This window comes from Sorex fumeus, unplaced genomic scaffold (assembly GCF_029834395.1).
Source record: "Sorex fumeus unplaced genomic scaffold, SorFum_2.1 ptg000009l, whole genome shotgun sequence".
NCBI lineage: Eukaryota > Metazoa > Chordata > Mammalia > Eulipotyphla > Soricidae > Sorex > Sorex fumeus.
In genome coordinates this window covers 31,582,417-31,606,162 of record NW_026606066.1, presented here as the reverse complement: position 1 = coordinate 31,606,162, position 23,746 = coordinate 31,582,417, and the positions used below count along the sequence as shown (strand labels likewise).

Here is a 23,746-nt window from a genome sequence, read left to right as displayed (position 1 = left end):
GAGAGTAAGTGAGTGAGCTCAATGGCTGGAGCAAATGTACTGCATGAAGGAGCCCCGGGATTACGTCCCAAACACCGCACAGCACCTAGCACACAACCACTAGGAGCAAGGCCTGAGCAATCAGAAGACTCTTTAGCAATTACCATGCCATATCCATAAGGGAAGTAAAAATCTGTGTTCCAACAAATGATGTATAAGCTCTTGAAATCTGGGTTGTTGAATTAGATAGAAGAAGACCCTGGAAATTATGGTCCCTACAGTCTAAATATTCTGACACATGTTTAAAGATTGTCCTCTAAAGAGAAAAATTAAGCTAAAACACAAATCACCAAAATGTTCCTAAAGTACCCAGTCGTAGCATAAGTAATAATAAGGATAAAAGAGCTCTAAATAATAAAGAAAAAAAGAACAGAAATAAACTGTACTATAATTCACCTTCACTGTCAAAAAAATTTTATTTTCCCTAGTCATTCTGAATTATTTAATACTATTTTTCTTTGAATTTAAAACTCACCTTTATTTTCCCCTAAAATTCTACCTATAATTAATGATTTCACCTAAAATGCTTTTAAAATGCAAGTGTAGTGGGAGTAATAGATTACTAAGGATTACTAAAAGGTAGAGCGCAAGTAGTTAGTCAATTTTGCATGTAATTATAGGAATCCAGAATTTGATATTTGCAAAGAGATACTCAGCATTTCTTAGGTGTCTGAAAAGAGGACATATGAGCTTCTGGTAACTGTGTACTCTTGGCCCAGCTCAGATTAAGTTAAGGAATCAATCTAAGCAGAAAATGCAGCGTTCAATGTCAATACCCTTTATTCTAGTGATTACAGAGCCACACCACAATTTGGCTAAATAGCACCCCTGGGCCACCCCCTCCCCAAAGAGACAGAAACACAGAATAGAAATAGAGAATGGACCTAACTTACTCTCTGGATCTTCAAGAGGAATATCATTACAAGTGTCTGTATCTGAGTAGGTTCTGCGGCGACGCTGTGCAAGTCGATGGAGTGTAGACATTGGTTCTTTTGCAGAGTGACTAGTCCTGCAAATTAAATGAAAAGCTTTCCATTTATTTTCCTCAACAAATGAAAGCACCCTCCACCTAATCGTGCTTCTCGGGGAACTATATGTCATCTGATCTACTACTTGAACAACATTCTACTCTTTCAGAGGTCGGGCTGCAAGTCACATCTTTCAGACTCTTTAGATAACCCTGAGATTATGTTGCCTTAACAGGGCTAAATGCAAATTTATAGAGAAGGGTTCAGTAGCCAGTGCACACATCAGATGAATAACAAATGCTGGAAAACTGGGATCTCAAACCTGTGCCTGTATCTATCAGACTGGTGTCAATCCGCATCTATCAGAAGCTGCATCAAAGAGGATGGGCAAGGCCTCTGGGAGCGGATGGCAACTCACTGACGGAACAAGAGCACATACAGGTAGCAAAAAGAAAACTTCAAAAACTGTTGTTGTTTTGGGATCATACCCAGCAATGCTCAGGGATCATTCCTAGCAGGTCAAAGGACTACTGGGGGTGCCAGGGATCCAATGCAGGTTGGGGCCTTGCAAGGCAAGCACCCTAACTACTGTACTAACTGCTCTGGTCCCTAGGAAAACTATTTTGAAAAATTAGGTTGGGGGCTAGGAAGAGTGTTCGAAGGCCTAGAGTACATGTTTTGCATACAAAAGACCCCAAGTTCAGTTCAGGAAACCTAAACTTCCTGCACCACCTGGCCCCCACCACGTACCATCACAATTCTGGCAGCAGTAGTGAACTATTCTGCCCACAAAGGTGGGCGAAGATCACCAGAAATGGCCATAGGCCCCCAGAGCACTGCCTGGGAGCCCTCACCGCCTCCCCGCCCCCCAAAAAATATCAGTGTATGTGATCTAGAAAACTAGTACAGTGGTAGGTCGCTTGACTTGCATGTGGCTTACCTGGGTTCAATCCATGGCACTAACAGCTTCCCCCAAATCCTGCCAGGAATAAGTCCTAAACACTGCCTGGTGTGCCTCCCTCCAAATAAATAAAAAAAATCAGTCTAGGGGCCCCGAGGTGTGACTCATGAAGTAGCGTGATTTCGTTCTAATGCGAGAACCCCCATTTATCTGCCCCAGTTAGTTTGTGAAAGGCCCCTTGGAAACAGGCACATCTGGAAATGTGTGTACTTTCTGCCACCATCACTTCCCTCTCACTGTCACACATTCCCTGCACACCCATGGTGCTCGGTGCTCTCCACACCACACCCCTCACCTGCAATGCGCACCCCAACAAGGTTACCAGGCTGGAAAAAACACAGCCCAGCTAACCTGAATTGCAAAGCCAGACCACCAAATGGTTCCCCAAGATTCACGGGGTACAGTCCTGGAAGTGCCCTGAAAGCTCTGGAACCCATGCTAACACACCACTGGGATAGCATGGGTTACTCCCAGCACAAGGGCCCAGGCAGAACCCTAGCTCCGTGCTCTTACCCTGAACCACTGGCCCACTGGCTGAGAATCACTAGGAAGAAATCCTAAGCACAGCCTGAGAGGTCATCCCCACTAAAAAAATGGGATCCTATTAGCCATCAGTTGGTATAACTCCAAAGAGCTCATGAAGGTGGGGCCATACCTCAATGGGCTGGAGCATTTAGGAGCGTGGGATCAACCCTCAGCACCACACGGTCCCCCAAGCATGACAGGAGGAGTCCCTGGGCACTACTGGGTGTGGTCCTAACCCAAAACTCAATCAATGTGAAATATAACTAGCAATGTGCTTGCCTTGCTGATAGTTTATTAACTTTTTTCTTCACTAACTACTTACGAGGGCCAGGCTCAGCACGAAGAGAGAAGGCAGAGCCGATCAGAGCTGACTGCAGCGGACATGCCACACTACATTAGAGGCTCAGAGAACTTCCCCAGGTAGAGAGAATTTTGAAGGAACTTGGACAAGAAAAAAAAAAAGCTCTTTTACCTCTCAGAACTGCAAGAGCCAGGGTGGCTGACAGAACGCTTCATCTAGAAATTCAGAAAAAAATAAGCATAATGCATATGTCAGTAAGAAAAATTGAGTTCTATTTATTATAATTAAGACATATTTACTCAGAGGAAAAGATAACTGACCAAAAATTTTAGTTTTTTTTTTTTCAGGTAGCATCGAGTAAAGCTCTCTTCCTAATAACAGTCATCAGTATATCTCTCAACACATATTCAAATATGGTGGGGGTTTTCCTCAACACTAAAAAACTTTATGCATAAATATATACAACATACAACTAGAGATATATATATCAACAATATATCAAAATGTGAAATAGCATTTTTATAATGATAAAAAAAAATCAGCACTTAAAGGAATATGTGAGCATACCAGAAAATACTCTAATAAATCATTTTCCCCCCTTCTTTTCTTTTTTCTTTTCTTTTTTTTTTTCTTTTGCAGTACCAGAGCATGCAAAACCTAGGACCTCACAAATGCAGGACACTAGGCCCTTGAGCCATATCTCCTGCCCCCTGTTTGTTTTTTAAAGGGCTTTTTAAAAAAGGTTTTTCTTTTCTTTTATTATAAAAGGAATAGGCTGTCAACAAACTTCTCTTGAGCTCAGAGGCAGCTGTTACACAAAGGTTCTAAAGTGAGTTTTACACGGAAGTCGGCATTGATTATTCAAGTCTTTAAAGTACTCAGAACTATCAGCCTCAAAAAAGTTCATATAACATACACTGAAAAATTTTAAAGATAAATGACTAAGCAAAGCATTAAACAATTTAAAAGATCTACCGATTGCATCAGAAAAATCAGAGGACTCAGGCACCACGTAATCTCATCAACAGCCAAGACCCAGACACTATAAACTAAAGCTCCCGGAAGAGTGACTGACACCGTGACTGAGACCTCCAAGCCTGCTTGGATTGGGACTGGGTCTCCTTCCCCTAGGTCCCCAGTTCTCTAATAGATTGGCAGTCACACCCACAAACTGCCCCCAGCGCCGTGTAATCTCATCAATGGCCAAGACCCAGAGACTATAAACTAAAGCTCCCGGAAGAGAATGATAAAGAATTTCCTGGACATTATATTCTATTCAGAACAAGCAATACAAAACAAATTGTCTAGCATTTTTCCTTTTCGGCAGGTTTGAGTGGTGATGGGACTGGTGTCAAAGTAGAGAGAGAGTATGGGGGAAATTATCTGCCACATACGCAGGGGAAAGATGAGAGGGTGGGGGAAATCCTGGGAATTTTGGTGGTGGAAAGTGTACGCTGGTGAAGGGATGGGTGTTTGATGATTGTATGACCAAAGCTCAAACATGAAAGCTTTGTAACTTTGTCTGAAGGTAAATCAATAAAAAGGAGAGGGGGAAATAATCATAAAATAATAAAATTAACATTCTGAATAAAAAAAAAGAAAAGAAAAACTGGAGGACTCTGTTCCAAAGCTGATTGCTTCAATGTTGAAAAAGATAGCAAAAAATAAAGTCTATGCTAAAGGCAGAAGGGAGATAACTTTTTTCCCCCTTGGTTTTGGGGCCACACCCTGAAGCACTTAAGGGCTACTCCCAGCTTGCCAGCAGCTCTGGGTACCGTTCATTACTGAAGTGAACCCAGGCTTTCTGCATGCATATCTGCCCATTTGAATTACCTCCGCACTCCAGGCTGACTGCTTTCATATACAGGAACTTAAGAGTCATAACAGAACATTCATGTCATCTTAATGCCTCTTACATTTATAAGTCTGTCCCAGCATCAGTTGCTCTGAGGCATACCAGTTGAAATGATAACAACCTATCTAATTTACAGTCACAAAAGCGAATAAGACTGCCATTGAAAGACAACTAGACAGATATATCTCCTTTGAAAGAAACCACTAGAACAACTCTCCCAAGCACCTTCCCACAACTATTACCATTCAGCCTATCAGATAAAAATGGCAACTCTGAATTTCCCTGATGGTATGAAACAAAACTGAATCCTACTCCAAGGGCACAATGAGATTCAATACGTAAGTAGTAATGAAGATTGAAGTAGTTTGGGAATTCACAAATCTTTGTCCATTTTCATGTACTCATGTTACTAAGAACAATGAAAAAAAATTTTTCTTAGTGCATGTGCTCAGCCAAGCAGCCTGCTCTGCAGGATTATGACGGAAAAACTCTAAGGCAGACACCAAAGGAGCCCGGAGTCCTGCCGTCCCACCCTGAAAAGCGCCAGTCGCAACGGGTGATCCAGGGTGGAGAGCTAGCTACTCTTCTCAGAAATGGGGTGAGGGAAGCTCACTGGTGGGGAACCTGGTGCTAAACTATTTGCACAAAATCAGCTTCTGTGTCAGGGTTTTGCAGGCAGCCAAGCAACTCCCTTGCTGAGGATCTACGAAAGGTCAGCACTGACATAAGGGTTTGTAAACAGAAGAAAAATAAAAACAATTAATCACCATAGTCCAAATCTCTGCATTAGGTAGAAAGTAAAATGGCATAGTGAGAAAAACAAAGTAGACTCTTTTTTAATATAGGTACTGATTTATATGCCTTCTCGTAATGTTTCCACACCCAGGTAGGACAGGAGGTAAGAGTTTGCCCACCCCAGGTTCCATCCCTGGTACTAAAGCACAAAGCCCTAAGGACAGCCAAGTGTGTCATACAAACAAACAAAAAAGAGCTACTGCAGTTTCATTTACGTGAAATATAAACTATGACCTTCTGGACCACAGAGATTTCATAATAGAAGGCATTTTCCTCAGAAGTTCAATGCAAAAAAAAAAAAAGGAGGCAGTTTGAGGTGCCTGCTTGTTGTTGATTTTGGGAAGGGGGGCTGGGAATACATCTGGCTGTGCTCTGGGCTCAGGAGATCACTCCTGGTGGGCTTTGAGGGATCTATGTAGTGCCTGGGATCCAACTGTGAACTGTGGGTCAGCCATCCGTGGGGTAAGTACCTCAATCTCTGTACTATCTCGCTAGTCTGCTTGGAGGTATTTTAATTGTATCTGACTCTATTAAGTACAATATACTTTAAAAAAAATATAGGGGGGAGGGGGCAGAGCGATATCCTTGCATACAGCCCACCCAGGTTTGATTGCTGGCATCCCACAAGGTTCCCCAAGCACCGCCAGGAGTAATTCCTGAGTGCAGAGCCAGGAATAACCCCTGAGCAGTGCCAGATGTGACCCAAAAAGACCAGAGGAAAAAAAAATAGGGCTGAAAATACAAAAAAGCAAACAAAGTAAGGTACACCTCTTGTATATCAAGGGACAACCATTTTGTCATCATCCATGTTTGTTGTTCAACTGTTACATCAACCATCAACCACAGTTCTAAAAAGCAGCACTGTCTGATTGTGTTCTACTGAACACCAGAGACTTCCAAAAAGTTATTCAATAACAGAGTTCAAACTGTCAGATGACTATCAGAAACACCGCACATTCCACTCCTTTTCAGACTCATAATATGCTTCAACATTAAAGAGGCTCCAGAAAGTCTAGTGACCGAGAAAGTCTGTCTGTTCCATTTAACCTGGCAACTCCCATCTCATCTGAATGCAAACCTGTTGTTTTCATACTCTACTAGTCTGCCATATTTTAACACAAGGATCTAAAAAAAAAAGTGTCAGCAGTGATCTTTACAAAATGTCATCTGGTTATATTTGCCAACGTAGCAAGAGAATGCGTTCAATCCTATTTTTTTCCAATAGTCTCGGGTAATTGCTAAAAAAAAAAAAAAAGCAGCCATGTGACCCTCCTCTTTAAAAAAAAACTTAAATGGAAAACAACAACAACAACAAAAAGAACCCAATGCTGTTTTATCAAATCCTACCTCACCCACAAGTTCCACTCAGCTCACTGGAGCACATCTATTAGCTTGGAAAGGGCAACAAATTGGCCATCCCTAACCAAGAGAGGACTTGATGTCCAGAGTAATCAGAAGGTAAGAAACTCAGCACTGAGCTCCTAACATCAAACAGCTCAGACCCTCTGCTACAACGAAAGCAGCACTTCTAAGCTGAGGCCAGAGAGATTGAGTTCAAATCCAAATACTGTCAAATACTGCTCATTGTAACATTGACATGTTGTTTCGATCCCTCTAATCCAAAGATTTGCTTAATTGTACCCAATTGTGGGTAAAATAGTACCCCACTGAGAAGTGTTTATAAGTTGAACAGTGCTGCCAGCCTTTTTAGTGCCACAGCATATACAGAATATTGTAAAGTACCCCTGGCACTGGGGCAGGAAAAAAAGCTCAGCAGTGGTATATTCACTTTGCATATGTAAGGTGTGAGAGCATGGTTTGATCCCAAGCACCACACATACATATTCATATTCATATTCATATTCATTCTCTCTCTCTCACTCTGAGAGACTTTTGGACAGAATATGAATGCAAACACTGTCTACTATTTCTCCCACTGCTAATTTCCACCTTCAGGAATGAAAATAAATAAACAATCTCATGCAATATCACTGGAGGAAAATCAAGAAGCTCCAACCATCTGGACAGGAGACGGTGACACAGGAGAGACTAAGGGATCCGGATGTGCAAGCTGGAACATCTCAGGGTTAAACTTGGCATTGGCAATCTTCACACACTCTTCCAGTGTTGTGATGAATGTGTTACACGTGGCACTAAGTAGAGAAGAGGCTTCGTTCATGCTCTGAAAAATCACAAACAAACAATGAAACAGACTTATGTACAGCTACATGGAACCAGGCACCACCTTATAATCAACTAAGAAAACATCTCCAACAGATGCCTTTACAGGAACATTTTCCAACTTCTTTAAAAGACAGAACCTTGGAGAACGAAGGCAATTCATGAATAAGAAATAGCCATCATGAATGAGCACGTCCTTCCCACCCCGCCGAGACCATGAGTTGCCTCCCACAAGCGGCTCTCCAGCACAGCCATGGCCCCAGAGGTACACGGACCTAATTCGGAACCCAGCAGCTTTTGGCAGAAATGTATTCGCACATGCATTAAGCCATGGCGCCGTACACCCCGGGGAGGGAAAGGGTGTGCCTCTTCCGACTCCCACTCCCCTTGCAGCATAGTGGCCGCCACCTCAGAGCCTATTGGACAGTCAGGTATGAGCTGGCATTGACAGGGCAACTATGGCCTCATGGGATGGGGGTGACTGGTATGTCCTTCCCGCCCTGCCAAGACCACGAGTTGCTGCCCCCTCCCCCACCACAAGCAGCTCTCTGACACAGCCATGGCCCCAGAAGCACACGAAACAATCTCGGAACTATGAGGCTTTTGGCAGAAATCCCTGCAGACTGAATTAGTAAAATATCAGAAATCCAAAATCATATGCTCTTCATAACCAGCAATAGAAATCAAATTTTTTCACGATGCCTTTTAAGCAGGTCTGATTGTTGGGGGGGGGGGGGAATTCCAAATAATAATGGTGCATCTTTTGTCGAAATAATGAATGCAATCAAAGTAGAGAGAGAGTTAAGTGTAAATCATCTGCCTCACAGGCAGGGGGAGGGGTGGGACGGGGGTATATTAGGGTTCCTGGTGGTGGAAAATATGCACTGGTGAAGGGATGGGTATCTGATCATTGTATGACTGAGACTTAAACCTGAAAGCTTTGTAGCTGCTACGGTGATTCAATAAATACATTTAAAAAAGAAAAAGAAATAGGCATCGTGGGGCAAACTACTTATGAGATTATTAGATTCCATGAAAATAGTTTTGCTATTAAATAAAAATGATCTTCCACAAACCTGAACTCTCAGAACTCTGATGCAGCCACAGCAGTGGAAGACCTTAAGTATTATTTAAACTGTCTACAATCCTCGTCTGTCCTAGATCCGACATCCTACTCCCTCCTTAAGAAAGTAAAGCCTAACCCCTACCCCTGACCCTGCACAACTTTTTAAAGACAACAAAGTGCTCTGACCCCAGGTGATGAATCCAGATTGGTTTAAGTCAGCCCTGACTTAACTCAGGGCTGTTGCTAAGCCCCGTTGTCCCATGACTCTTTGTCTAATACTCGTTTTCCCTCTGGCTCCGAACAACAACCCAAAAAAAGATCATTAGACTTTCTCGGATTTTCTATCCTGTAATCAAAGATTAGCACAACAAATTAAAAAGGATTCTTTCCCACTGGCTACCCCACTGCCTCCTGCCTCTGAATCTTCTTGGAAATAGCCCTGAAAAAAGCTGTGGTCTGAGGATTAAAACCCAACACACCAAGCATGGCAGAGTGGAAGCCTGGGCCCAGTCTGTATCTCTAGGACCATCACAGCGCTGCTGGAACATATTTGGGGACATGGAGTTACAGAGTGCTTGTAAGGAAGAGACCTAAGTCCCCTTAGAGTTGAATGTATCTACAGCCATCTCACACAATATTCCTCCCCAACCCGAGGCCTCAGGAGAGATAAGATTTCTTATCCCACTTCTCCCAAATTAGGCAAAAGGAAACTGGGAGCTAATTTGGCCCTCAAGCCAAAGAGCAGTAAGAACCAATGGTTTTGTTTTGTTTTGTTTTGTTTTATCAGAATGAGTAAGCCTTTATCAGAATGAATTCCTGAGAACTCATGAATTTCATAGTCAGATCATATACATTCAAAGTTTGATTCTTCCATCACTGTCCTGAAAGGGATCTTCATTTTGAAGTCATTTTCATAAAGCCAGTTTATCAATTCTCACCAGATATAGAAGGACGACAACTATCAAAATAAAAAGAATAGCAGGGTCCAGAATGATAGTATAGCAGGTAGCACATTTGGCTTGCACACACCAACCCAGGTTCAATCCCCAGTATCCCCAGGGTCCCCTGATCACTGCCATGAGTAATTTCTGAGTACAGAGTCAGGAGTAAACCCTGAGCATCATTAGGTGTGATCCAAAAATGCCAAAAAAAAAAAAAAGCATGGCCAATTAATTCATTTAGTCAGTCAGGAGAACAGAATCTGAAAAGTTTCTTCTGCAACCAAACCTCCAAATGATCAGCTGGACTGCAAAGACTGTGAACCTCTAAAAGAATATGCTGCTTTTTGCTTTGCTTTGGCAGCATAAATAAATTCTAGAATATCCTACAGTTCTAGGGGTAGTGCTCAGTAGGGAGAACCGAAAATAGCTGAAAGTAACTCATTCTGAAAGTGCCTCCCCCCACCTACCCACCCCCACACATACATACAAGCACACCCACACCACACTATGTCCTGAAAAGCATAACTCTGAGAGGGATCATTCTGTTATACCTCTATGCTGGGAGAGGAATGAGTCTCGTCGTGGTGAACGAATTCTTGGATTGTGTGAACTTGCTGCATGAGGAGGTCACAGTAGAGGCGAAGTTCAGACATTTTGGTTTTCAGAGATTCGCTGGTTTCGCTGATTTCTAAAAGGAACATAAACACTTCGTCAAACTGTTTTTATATGTTTCGAAAAATTAATAAATTCTATCATTTTATAAGTAAAGCTATGACTTAAGAATGAGACCTTGTAAACAGAATAGAAAGAAACCACTTCTTTTCAGATAATTAGGGAAAGACTATCAGTCATAGGTTGTTAAGTTTAGATAGATTGGGCACAACTATTCAGGAGATACTCGCATTCCAACCCAGGTAAATAATTTCTTTTCCTTTTATTTCTACTGGGGTGGCCCATGTTCTTCTTTAGGGTATGAAATTTCCACCAATGCCCTTGTGTTGAATTCCCTAGGATGTCAAGGCTGAATAATATTCTATGGCATGCAAACACTGCATTTTGTTTACCAATTCATCTGTCTCACCAAATTTGGGTTAGTAATAATCTTTTGGTAATTGTGAATAGCTATTCCTTCTCTTTCTTTAAATAGATTTTATGGAGGGAACACTGAACTTAAAACAATATAAGTTTTAAGTGAACAGTTCTGTAATTCAATTCCTGGATGCCCTTACTATGATCTTCACCAAAAGTCACATTTCTATTCTTCACATATGTGAGCCCTTTACCAGTTTCACTCAACCACCCCTCTTCCCATCCAGTCCATCTCCTCCCTGAACCAAACTCCGCTTATGAAACTACTATGAATTTAATCCTCACTCTTTGCCTTTTAATACCTGCAACTTAGCCAACTTCACTAATTTAAAAAAAAAGTCTACCCTTTCCTAATTATAAAGTAATGCGTACTCAATGAAAGACTTGTGAAAGTCATAAAATACAAAGAATAACAATCATAATTGCAAACTATTAAAATATAAATGTAACTACTTTCATATTATAGCTATATATAATTGAATCCCAAATGATTTGTTTTGCTTTTATCTTTATTATTTTTTTTTAATTGGAACTCAAAAGACACCAAAAGGCATACAATAAAAAAAAAAATTCTCATCCTTCACGCCCTACCAAGGTCACGAGTTGCCCCCCACGAGCGGCTCTCCGGCAAGGCCATGGCTCCAGAGGCCAAGGACTTAATCCAGAGCCCAAAAGCTTGTGGCAGAAAAGTGAATGGACTTTGCATTGAACTATGGTACCATGCCTCCCTGGGAGGAAAAGGGTGTCTCTCCCTTCTGCCTCTGTCCCCCCCTCCCCCAGCAAGGTGGCTGCTGCCTCAGAGCTTATTGGAAAGCCAGGTATGAGCCGGTGGTGATGGGGCAACTGCAGCCTCAATGGAATGGGGGGCAGTACCGGCTCATCCTTCACGCCCTACTGAAGTCACAAGTTGCCCCCCACGAGCGGCTCTCCAGCATGGCCATAGCACCAGACACACAAAAACCAATCTTGTAATTATCTGGCTCTTGGCAGAAATCCCTCCAGACTTAATTAGTAAAATATCAGAAATCCAAAATCATATGGTTCAAATATCAGACATCCTATGATTCTCATAACCAGCTATAGAAAACAAATTATTTCACAATGCCTTTTCAGCAGTTCTGATTGTTGGGGGGAAATTCTAAACAATAATGGTGCATCTTTTGTCAAAATAATGAATGTAATCAAGTAGAGAGTTAAGTAGAAATCATCTGCCTCACAAACATTGGGAGGGGTGGGAGGGGGGTATATTGGGGTTCTTGGTGATGAAAAATAAGTACTGGTGAAGGAAAGGGTGTTTGATCATTGTATGACCGAGACTTAAACCTGAAAGCTTTGTAACTTTTCCCACAGTGATTCAATAAGTAAATATAACAAAAAAATGAATAACTCAAAAAATTCCCTTTCCAAAGGCAGTAACATTACCAATTCTTTCCTATCGTTCCTACCACTAAGCCAGATCCACAGCATTCTGATGATTTCTTTAGATTATGAAATGGTAAGGACGATTCATACTTACGTTTAAGAAAATATCATCATCACAAAGGGGAAATTTAAATACTTACCTTTTTCCTTTTTAGTCCGAGTATCAGTCAAACAGGCTTTGGAACTTCCCAGAGCAACCAGCCACCTTTGTCTTTCAGCTGCGTTCACTGCTTTCACGTAGAAATGTTGCTCTCCTGGAATGATCAGCTCCATTCTCGTGTTGTCTGCTGAGTGAACTGTGAGGATGAACACAGACGCACTTAAGTAATTTGGGAGAATTAAATCATCACTCTTACAGATTCGCAGATGTTTCAGACGCTAAAACAACAAACTATGATGCAAGGTAATAGTCAGTGCCCTTCCCTGGACGACCATGTGGTGACACCTGCAAAAGCTACTTGTCCTCACACACCCACACTGGCAGTGGTGCCAGAGTGGTGGAGACAACTGAAAGAGAAAACAGCGATGAACTACATACTGGAAAGCACTGGAAAGCGGTGCAGGGGCAAAACTCCCTCCCTTGGGGCCGCCTTTACCGTTTACAGTACACACACACACTGTCACTCTTACCACATTTGTTACTGACTCTTTTAAAATCAGAACCCATTTTTTGGTAATCTGCAAGTTTGGGATCACGCTTTACTGTAAACAATTGTGAAGAATAATTTTTCTCTACTAAAGTTGAATTGTGATATACAAGCCTCAGCAATTTCATTCCTAGAAACATAATAAACAGTAAAGAATATATACACATATGTGTTTGTGTGTGTGTGTGTGTGTGTGTATACTTCAACAAAGCATCTTTACATAATATTGTTCCAAATGAAAAAAAGAAAATCCATTACAAGACTGGAGAACCCAATTGTTGCATATTCACACAATGGAAATAACTAAACATCAGAATGACTGAATAACTATCTTTACACACAGCGGGTAGGGCGTCTGCCTTGCACGCAGCCAACATGGCCGACCCGAGTTCGATTCCTCTGCCCCTCTCGGAGAGCCCGGCAAGCTACCGAGAGTATTCGATATGCCAGACACAGTAACAACAAAAGTCTCCAATGGAGACGTTACTGGGCCCGCTCGAGCAAATCGACGATCAACGGGAGGGATACTACTACTACTACTACTACACAGAAAAACAAGGATGAGTTTCACAAACAGAATGAGTGAAAGAAGCCAGAAGCCAATACTGAATTCTTCCATTTATAAAATGTTCAAAATTAATCAGGAAAGTGAGTAAAAGAGTTAAGGGACTTTCCTTGCATGAGGTTTGATTCTGGTGTCACATATGGTCTCCAAAGCCCCTCCAGGAGTGATCTCTGAGAACAGAGACAGGAGTAATGCCTTAGCACCTCTACATGTGGCCCAAAAGTCCCCTCCCACACCCCCAGAGAAAAACATCTCAGGCCCATGCATGTGGTTCCATGCTAGAGTACATACCTTGTGACATGAGGCTGAGAGTTTGATCCTTGGCACCACCACTCATGATGTAAATGTATATTACATTTTTTGAGGGAATGGGGTGAGGGAAATAGGTGGAAGGATATAAGACTACACGCAGAGGTAATCAGGGTCCATTCTTGGCTCTGCCAAGTGTGATCCCAATTAAGATAAATACATAGGGCAGGGAAATGGCTCAATGGGACTGGAGCACATGCTTTAAGCACAGCAAGGTATGACTCCAAAATAAAAGAACTGATGAATTAAACAACAAAGCAATATCCCACATATTTGAAGAAACATGTAAGTAATGATGCATCAAGCCGAGACGTTTCTGTATGATGCAGTGCCATGACTTCCATCCACTAGCACTGCAGTAAAGGGAGCATGTTATTGTTGAATAACATTGGGTTGTCCTTGCTCCTCCCATAGGAAGCTTAGGTTTATTGAGTTACTCCCACAACAGTGCCCCTGAGGCATACCCAATTCCATCAGGCACTAATAATCCTATATTGCTCTTCTCTTTCCTTTATGTCATTTGTATGGTTTATTCAGCAATGTCCTTTTTGAATAGACACAGAAAGCTTTCGTGACATGGGAGTTAATTGACTCCAAAATAATATTTACTCCTGGGCATCCATCATATTTACCTGACTTAACCCTCAGTTGCCCTTACTTCCTATCATTACCAGAAAGGAGGGTCCCAACGAAGGGACTGGATGGACCCAGAGCAAGAGGTAAGCTACCCTGGCATTGAAAGGGGACAAGCTAAGCAACATAAGCATAGTAATTAAGAGTACGGTCATGGTACAAACTCTGTCATGACCCAAAAAGAAGTAACTGAATAAGGAGGACCCTACTGGAGTTAGGAAAGACTAACTGGCCTCAGGACTGTGGTCTGGAACACATAGCAAGATGTCCCCAGCAAGAGACAACCTTTAAGCTTAATATATCTCTTACTGTGTTCATACAAAATGACTAGAAATATTATAAGAAGTAAATTTACTATAATTGTTTAAATGGACTACTGGCTGAGGAAAAGAGAAAGCAACACACCCTGGATGGAATACCGCCCTTGAGCGGATCTGTAATCTGGAGTGCTGAACCCATAGATGAGATTTCTTCCTTGAGTTAATCCCCCAGGACTTCCCCTGAAGGAGGGGCTTTACCTCTGTTTGTTGTTATGACAATGTGTACCCCCACCCTTCATGATTTCTATATAACTATGCTGTAAGGGGAAAGAGGGGACTATGAGACTATAACAAGACAAGACGAAGAAGGAGATAATGAAAGAGAGAACGTTGAGGTCTATGAGGAGACTAGGATGATGGAACTATGATGACTGGGACTACAACCAAAACTACAACTACAATTGTGCTGTAAGGGGAGAGATGGTCTACGCTGGGGAGGAGAGAGAAATAAACTGACTACCAACAGCCTGGGAACCTGTTTCACGATTTCCTGGTCCTCAGTCCATCCCTCACCGTCATCTGGCCTGGGGAGATGGCTCTCGCTCACCAAAACGCTCATGTCACGCAAGCCACCACTCCTTTCTATTGAAACTCACATGTTATATTATCACCTGTCTTTGACAAAATCTCCCTGGATGAACCCTAAATTGAGGATCTCCTCTACAGGGATGGGAATGTGACCAATAGCAGACCACTTGCCTTGCATGTATGAGGCCCTGGGTTTGATACCCAGCACTATAAAATTTTTTTGAAAGAGCCCTATTGGACACAAAAGTATGTGTGTGGGGGGGGGGAGGGAGGGGGGGAGAACCAGAAGTGCAGTAAGCAGAAATCCTCATATCCATGTTCAATCTTAATAAAGACCTACCACAAAAGCACACAACGATGTTGTAAATCCAACCTGAAAAATGCAACTTAATACATTTGGTTTAATCTAATTAAGAAAGTGTGCTGAGCCTTAAGATGAGTCTGGAATATTTTGCTGCTATGATCACGAGTTTACCATATGGAAAAAACTACCTACCCTTTCTGAAGGACAGGATTCAAGCTCCACAGAAGAAATGAGAAAGGCATATAGGGGATTAATGTATGCCCCTTAGTGTTTTAATTTTCCTTTAACTCTCTTTGAAGAATTCAATACTTTCATTATCATTCTATCTGATCTCTTCCCTTCCAATCCGAGCACCTCAACCACCCACATGAATGAATCAATGGTCCATAAAACCTTCCTTCATGGAAATTACACAATGAGCTCTATATTTATTTCTCCTGGCTTAGAAGGAAAGGGAACAACCTCTTAACACCAAAAAAGTGTGTCTTTGATTCAGCAAATTATTACTGACTTCAAACTTTATCAGAATCATACAAGAATACTCTTGTTATATTCAGAGCTCAATTTTTACAACACTTTACTATAATAAGAATGTAAGAACAATTGTAGACTCAATATAAGCAAAAAAAATTGATTTTCAAGTCCAAACTGGAAGACAAGTACTATTATTTTTGAATTTCAATTTAAAATGGGAGAAATAGCAAAAACTGTGCTTGACAATGGTGTCATTCTGGATTGCTAAGGATACGAAAAACATTAAAAGATTACCACTTGGTTGGAATACTTGTATTTTTTCTCGAAGTATGCTGAAAAAGCTTTTGCTCACCTAAAATTCCTCTAATTTCATGTATTCACTTACCTTTAATTTCACAAACTGCCATCTTAATACTTCCTTTGCTCCCTTTGCAAACATCATCTTGTGAATCATAATAGGACAGAATTCCATTATCTAAAACAAACCAACGAGGCTGCCAACCTACAAAGATCATAAATAACAAAAGATAAATAAGGAAATTACTTTGCCCACTTAGAAAACTACAATTTCAGTGCTTGCCATCTATTGTTCGTTGGCTCAAAAACAAGTCTGTAATGTTTTACAGCAAATCACTGGCCAAAGTGTTCTCACATCAACCTCCACTTTGTTGGGAGAGACTTCTAGAGCAATCTCTAGACCAGCATAAATATGGGGAATAATTACTTTATTCAGACCCCAACCTTCTGGGTAAGAACCCCTAAGACCCATCCTCCATAGTTGGATACAGGGTGCAACATAATTGTGTCCTCTTTCTTTTCTTTCTTTATTTTTAATTGAATCAGCATGAGATACAGTTACAAAGTTTTCATGATTGAGTTTCAGTCATAAAATGATCGAACACCCATCCCTCCAACTGTCAAGATTAATTTAAAATAGCATTTACTAGGGCCGGAGAGAGAGCAGTAAACATTCCTTTTATTATATGCTATTATAACAATACCTATTTTATAATATTTACTTAATATTTTGTAATAGTTTATTACCAAAATAATATTATCAAAATCATACTTTGATAGTTTTCAATTTTGTCAAGATTTAAGTATTTAAATTTTATTATTAGTGATGCTTCAACACGTTATTAGTTGGTATAATTATTTCCCAATGAAAACACTTAAAATATATTTGTAATTAGTATTTTTCAATATGATTTAATTTTGCTTTCTTTTTTTTAATGAATCACCCTGAGATATTGTTACAGACTTACAAACTTTCATGATGACAATTCATTTAAACAATGATCAAATACCCATCCCACTAATAGTGACCGTTCTCTACCACCAATGTTCCCAGTATCCCTCCCACCACCTGTACCCCTTTCCACCCATCTGCCTCTGTGGCAGGCACAGTCCCTCTTACTCTCTCCCTTTGAGTATTGTGGTTTGCAATACAGGTACTAAGCAGCCAACATGTTGGTCCATAATCTACTTTCAGCCTGCATCTCCCATCCCAAGCGAGCCCTCCAACCATCATTTACTTAATGGTCCCTTCTCTATCCCAGCTGCACTTTTTTCCCAGCATGTGAAACCAGCTTCCTAGCCGTAGATCTTGCTTTCATTGTTATGATTCAAACTTTCCGACAAAATCCTTTGAAATGATCAGATTTTTCACTAACATTTAAAACTTTTCTTTTTTTATTGAATCACAGTGAGCTACAGTTACAAAACGTTCATGATTGAGTTTCAGTCATACAATGATCAAACACCCATCCCTCCACCATGTACATTTTCCACCATTAACGTCCCCAAGTTTCCCTCTCCCCCATCCCCCCCCATCCCCTGCCTCTGTGTATGCTGAAAGTAAAGGACCAGACATGATTGCCTCTCACTATCTATATTGAAAACCATAACACTCCTAAGTAGAGCGAGAGTCAGGGGGTAACTGTGTCCTTTTTCTAAAAGGGGCAAGAGTAAGGCTGTAGTGTAATCAGAGATACCTACACTACCCCTAGTATTCTAGCCTTGGCTCTAGAATCATCCTTCTGCTGAATAGCCAGGAACAAAGTTTCTTATGTCAGCAAATATCAAAAGATCTTGGCCTCCAAAGAGACTGGGTGGTACAAGATGCCAATCTCAGATGCCACCCTGCGCCTTCATTCTACAAGGTGGCCTCCCCTCCCTTCTGAAATGCAGCTCCCTGCACACAGTGAGGAAGTACTAAAGGTGTTCAGGGCCTCAGCCAGAAGCTGCAGACTGGTGGTGAGCTCACAGATTCCCTGCTCCCCTGCCCCGCACCCAACTTCCTTAGAATTTATTCAGTGATTGAAGTGTACAACTATCAAGGACAGCTCCAAGGCATATCAGGGGATGAAGAGCAGAGTGGCCCTTTTAGCATATTCCTGAAATCTTTTCTGCTGACTGTGCTGCTGACATGCATGTGACTGCCTTGTTCTTCCTGTGAACATGAAATCACAATTCAGCCTCCTCACTTTATTTGTATTCTTTAGTGTTAATGTTTTTTTTGGGTTTTTTCCCTTTTAAAGCAACCTGGTCCCAGTTTTATTTACTTATGTGTTGTTGTTGATACTGTTGTGTTTGGATAACCTGGGATAACCTTGGGGAACCCAGAACTTCATACACACCAAGCTTATGTCCTACCACGTAAGCCACACACCTAGCCTCAGACTGGTGACATCAGATTTCTCATATCTATAAAATTAACTCTCTCAGGGCCAAGATAGTAGCAGACAGATAAAATAGTCTTATACCCTAATACTGGCCCAAGAGATACTTTTCCCAAAGAGCTTTACCGTTAACACTTTTGAAATGAGAGTGCTGAGTCTTAAAAAATAGGTAAAATGTCACAACAGGGGATGTCATAATACACTGCAGAAAGTCCAAAATAACTAAAACAAGAGCCAAAGATTTGCGAAAACCTCTACATGGAAAATTATTTCCAAAGAGGCCTCTTCACAAATCAGAAGGCAAGTTCTCCTGATACATCAACTTTATTTCATTCTTCATGACATTCCCAGCACCCAGAATGGCACCTGGCATAAAACAGGTACATAAAAACATAGTATCTAAAAAAGAGTGAATGAATGAATGATTAAACAACAGAACAATGAGAGGGCAAGTTAGCCATGATCACACAGCAATAGTTCATAAAAGTATATTACTTTATGTATGCACAGGAATTACAAAAACATTATCTTTCCAAATACTAATTTACATTTAGCAAACACAGTTAAGCAGGGTGTGTTACAATATATTTAAATGCCCTAAATCCTATATGCCTATAGAAAATAATTATAATTTTATAAACCTGTATTAGTGAGATTCAAATTTTCTTCCAAATAAATCCTGGGCAGGCCAAAGAGACAGTTCAAGATAAAGGCACTTGTCTTACAAGCGGCCCTTTTGGTCACATCCCTTGTTCAATGCCCCCACCCCCACCCCCACCCTCGAGTATGGCCCCCAAATCCCTAAATATTTGCCAAAGTGATTCATTTAGCACTTGTAGCAACTTGAAAGACGATTATGATTAATTCTTATAACTACACACCATTCGAAAAAATACTTAATCTCCAACTGATTCACACATTTACATGCAGGCTATGTCTGTGAAAAAGACTGACAGATACGTATTTCTGACAGTCTCTTAAAAATGCTCTTTCATCTCAAACACCTAAACATTCTGTATATCCGTATTCTCTAACAAAGGAAATTTTAAAAACAGTCATCAAACCAGGTTTTTTAATATAAACTGCTCGGCCTGCTGACCTAGGATGTACCACTATCAGCAAGGCATTCAGTCGATTTTAAATTAAAAATACAAACTTTCAAACAAAAGATGCAAGCCTCCTGCACACTGCATGCTAGCAGTTAACCGAAAAGCTCTGCCGAAAGGAAAACCTTAAGCATCCACTTGTGGGTCAAGGCTCAACTAGCTAGGTCTGTGACACAGGATCGGAGAAAGACCACAAGACCACACAGCACTCCAGGAATAAATCATGACTCATTTCAATCATGCCCACTGCTCTGGGCTATGCATGTGTCCCTTTAAATAGTCTCCCAAGACACTAAATTGATCAATGTTTGCAATGAGGCGATCCCTTGCATCACAACAATGAGAAATGACTGCCTGAGCTCAACTGTTCTCACTGTAGCCCAAATGAAAATGCTTAATGACATACATTTGCCAGAGCCAGAGCCAGAGAGCACAAAGTGCTAGAGAGCAAGGCCAGTGAGCGGAGGCCCAGACTTCAATCCCAAACACCACGTCCTGAGCACCAAGCACCGTCAGGTGTTATCCCCACATCCCAGCACTACCAGGGATGGTCCAAACACCAAAACTGCAAAACACCAGTTGCTCCATTCTTTCATGCCTCCTATTTTGTTTTGTTTTTAAAATATATCATTCAGGGCCTGGAGATAGCTCAAAAAGCACCTGCCTTGAAACCATAAGGCCTCAAAATTCCCTATGCACCTACATGTGCTGATTTGAGACCCTCAGCATCACAGCCACAAAACAGGAAATCCCAGAGTACTGGCACCAGGGCTGTGCAAGCAGCACCAACAAGTGTATGACCTCACGTGAGAACCACAACCAAAGACCAAATGTGTACATGTATTATCCGAACAAGTAACTTAATTGAAGGGCAGCAAGACAGTATGTAAGGTGCTGGCTTGCCTTGCATGCAGCTAACTTGCATGCAATTTGATTTCCAGCACATATATGGTCCCAAAGCAGTGCTAGGAGTGACCCCTTGCACACTACTGGGTGTGGCCCTAAAACAAAACAACAGCAAAAAAACTTTACGGCAACTGTTGCTATAAATTTGGCTCTATGATTCCAAATAATGGGATAAAAGAGGCAGCCGTGGCTCAAGTGCTTATAAAATGTTTACCTACAGGTTTCGATTAAGATGGGTGGACACAGGCGGCATGGACATAAGTGGAGAGTATCATATACTTACTAAGGGATCGGATACTTATAGCACCAAAAATAAAGAGAGAGAGAGAGAGAGAGAGAGAGAGAGAGAGAGAGAGAGTAACAGATCAGAAAATGCCTGCTATTTATTTTGTTGGGGCTTTTTGGGGAGGGTTTTTTTGTTTGTTTTTGGACCACACACAGTGATGCCCAGGGGTACCTCCTGGCAGTGCTGAGAGGGGACCTTACAGGATTCAGGGGCTCAAACCCAGGCAACTGCATGCAAGGCAAGCACATCACGCACTATACTACTGCTCCGGCCCCAACTTTATATACTTAAAAAAAAAGTTTAGGAAATATTCTTTCATGAAAGACTGAATATTAATGGAAATTCACAGAAACTCAGATTGACCAAAAGCATCTCAAATACATAATCCAATTGTTTATTGGTCAAAAGTATCCTTCACATTTTCAGCATGGTAGGGACAGGAACAGGCCCCAAAAGGTCATCATTTACTTCATGTGAAGTGTTATTTTTGTTCTATTTCATCTTATTTTAAATCCATTCCCTTCCCTCTAATTTGGTGAGATGATAAAATTCTGGTAACTGGAAGGACTCCTTCCAGACAAAATAGTTCACCATCCTGGTCTTATCAAACTGAAGTCTTGAGAGAATAAAAGGCCAGTCTTTACTCCTTTATTGTGAGTTGATAGCAGAGAATATTGTAGATCTGTCTCTTTGAATACACCAGGTTGCAGACATTCTGAAGAGGGTCCTAGATGCTGATCTCTCATTCCCCTCCCTCTCTTCTTACCTCCCCTGGATATACTGAGACTGCCTACCTTCTCTCCCTCCCTCCCCCCCATCCTCCCTCCCTTCCTTCCTTCCTTTCACGGTCCTTCTTTCCTTCTATGGCTGGCACTACTTTCTTCCAGCCCTTCCACTCCTCCTTACACACTTCTGAAGGCCAGAGCTACCTCACTGACCACGAACACCTAGGGGAGAATTATTCTGGGGAGACCTTCCAAAAAGCATGCTACCTCCACCTGGAAGACTTTGAAAATGAATCATGCGGCTCCGGAAATTTTTTTAGAAAGAAATCCTGAAGAAGCGTTCCGCAAATTCAATCTTGCAAATAAAGGTGGCATTCCACCCCTCACTCCCCTAGAACTCAAGTTGTGGAACAAAAGACAATTAAGCGTGAATCAAGGAGGAGTCACTGCCACATCTCGTCGAGAGACGAGGGGCTGTTTCCGAAAACGACAGGAGGAAACACAAGCATTCCTGCGCGTGCAAAGAAGCGGACCAGGTGCACTCGCGAGCCTCGGCGAGGTGCGCAGCTGACCATCGATCCCCTGCAGAGGCCAGATGGGTTCCAGGAGGGAGAGGGATCGGCCCCAGAGCCAGAGAGCCGGGTCGCGTGCGGGTGGACAGCACCGGGCACCCCCCAAGTCCCGGCCCCCAGCCCGCCGCCTCTCCCGCAACAGCCGGGGGCCCCCGCTTACCCGTGAGATAGTTGGTCCACTTGTACAGAACCCCCTCCATGCTTCAGAGCCCGGCGCCGCACATCCTCCTGGCCGGGCGCGGACCGCGGTGATGGGTGGGCGCGCGGCCTCAGCGGCCCCTCCCGGGCACCCCCCACCCGCACCCCGCCCCGAGCCGCCCTCCGCCCGCCGGCGCGCGCGTCTCCAGCCTGGACTGCGCCGCCCTTTAGAGGCCGGGACGGCGGCCGGCGCGTGCAGCTCGCGGGCGGCCGGGCGCGGGCTCGGGCATCCCCGGGCGGGCCTGGGCCGCGCGGCCGGGTCGCGAGTGCAGCCGGGCCCCCCGCGCGCGCTCCCACCGCGGCCCGGCGCTCCCAGCTCGGCTGCCGCCTTCCTTCCCCCCGGGCTCCCCGTTTGTTTTCATTGACCCCGACGTCGTTTTCACTTCCTGGATGAAAGGGGCCGGCTCGGCCCGGGAAACCCCTCCCCGGCAGCGGGCGGGCGGGCGCGCGGGCCCGGCCTGCTGCCCCCGCCGCAGGGCTGCAGGCAGCGCGGAGGGCGGGTGGGGGGGGCCCAGCCTCCCCCGGCGTCCCCCACCCCGCACCCCGCACCCCCACCCCACCCCACCCCACCCCACCGGGCAGCCTCCTCCCTCGGGCTCTCGGCCGCGGGCCCGCGGCTTCCCCCCTCCCCACCTGCTCGCGGCGCCCTGGGGCGCAGCCTGCGGCCTCCAACCGGCGCTCTCGAACCCCCTCCAACCCCGCACGCCCCAGCGCCCGGCCGACTCGAGAACCAGCTCCCCGCGACCCGGGCGGCGTGCGGGGCTTAGGCCTCGCAGGTTTTCTTAGAACGTGAGTCGCGGCTCCTTCCAAGGAGAGAGAGAGAGCACACAGCGGGCTGGGCGCCTGCCCTTGCTGGCGGCCGGCCCGGGTTCGATTCCCGTTTCCTCCCACACGGTCCCCGGAGCACTGCCCAGGAGCGATCCCTGGGGTGTACAGCCGGCGGTCACCCTCGTCCCCCTCCGAACCGGAAAGGCCCGATGGGTGGGGGGTGGGGGAGAAAGAAAAGGCTTCCTATTTACGTTTCCTTCCGAGCTGCCTCGTTTTTTGGAGTGCAGAGGAATTATCTAGGGAAACTGTAAGCGCTGGCGGCAGGGATCGCCGAGGTTGTCCCCCAGGGATTGTCATTACGCGGGCCGTGGCCAAACCGTTTCTGCTGGCATAGAGAACGGAATCAAACTTGGGAGGTTTGTTCCGTTCCAGAAATGGGAGCTCCCTGCCAGCGCCTCGTCGTCTTACAGAACCCTACAGTGACGTTCGGGACGCGGGGACTGGTACAAGCTTTCAGCGAAACTGACAAAGCAAGCCCAGGGTTGCGGCTCTGGGTCCCCTGCATCTAATCCAGATCTTGG

General features: G+C 43.5%; 1 protein-coding gene across 1 annotated transcript in view; it reads right to left on the bottom strand.

Annotated features, from left to right (window-relative positions):
• Window positions 1-22,749, bottom strand: part of PLEKHA3 (pleckstrin homology domain containing A3) — a 28,170-nt gene extending 5,421 nt beyond the window's left edge. Inside the window, exons 1-7 of the mRNA XM_056110316.1 lie at window positions 22,360-22,749; window positions 16,309-16,425; window positions 12,284-12,439; window positions 10,184-10,320; window positions 7,462-7,626; window positions 2,966-3,009; window positions 933-1,048 (exon numbers count right to left, since the gene is read on the bottom strand). Coding sequence (XP_055966291.1) covers window positions 933-1,048; window positions 2,966-3,009; window positions 7,462-7,626; window positions 10,184-10,320; window positions 12,284-12,439; window positions 16,309-16,425; window positions 22,360-22,399 — 775 coding nt within the window. The 5' untranslated portion in view covers window positions 22,400-22,749. The remainder of the gene's footprint in view (window positions 1-932; window positions 1,049-2,965; window positions 3,010-7,461; window positions 7,627-10,183; window positions 10,321-12,283; window positions 12,440-16,308; window positions 16,426-22,359) is intronic.
• Between the last annotated feature and the right edge of the window lie 997 nt (window positions 22,750-23,746).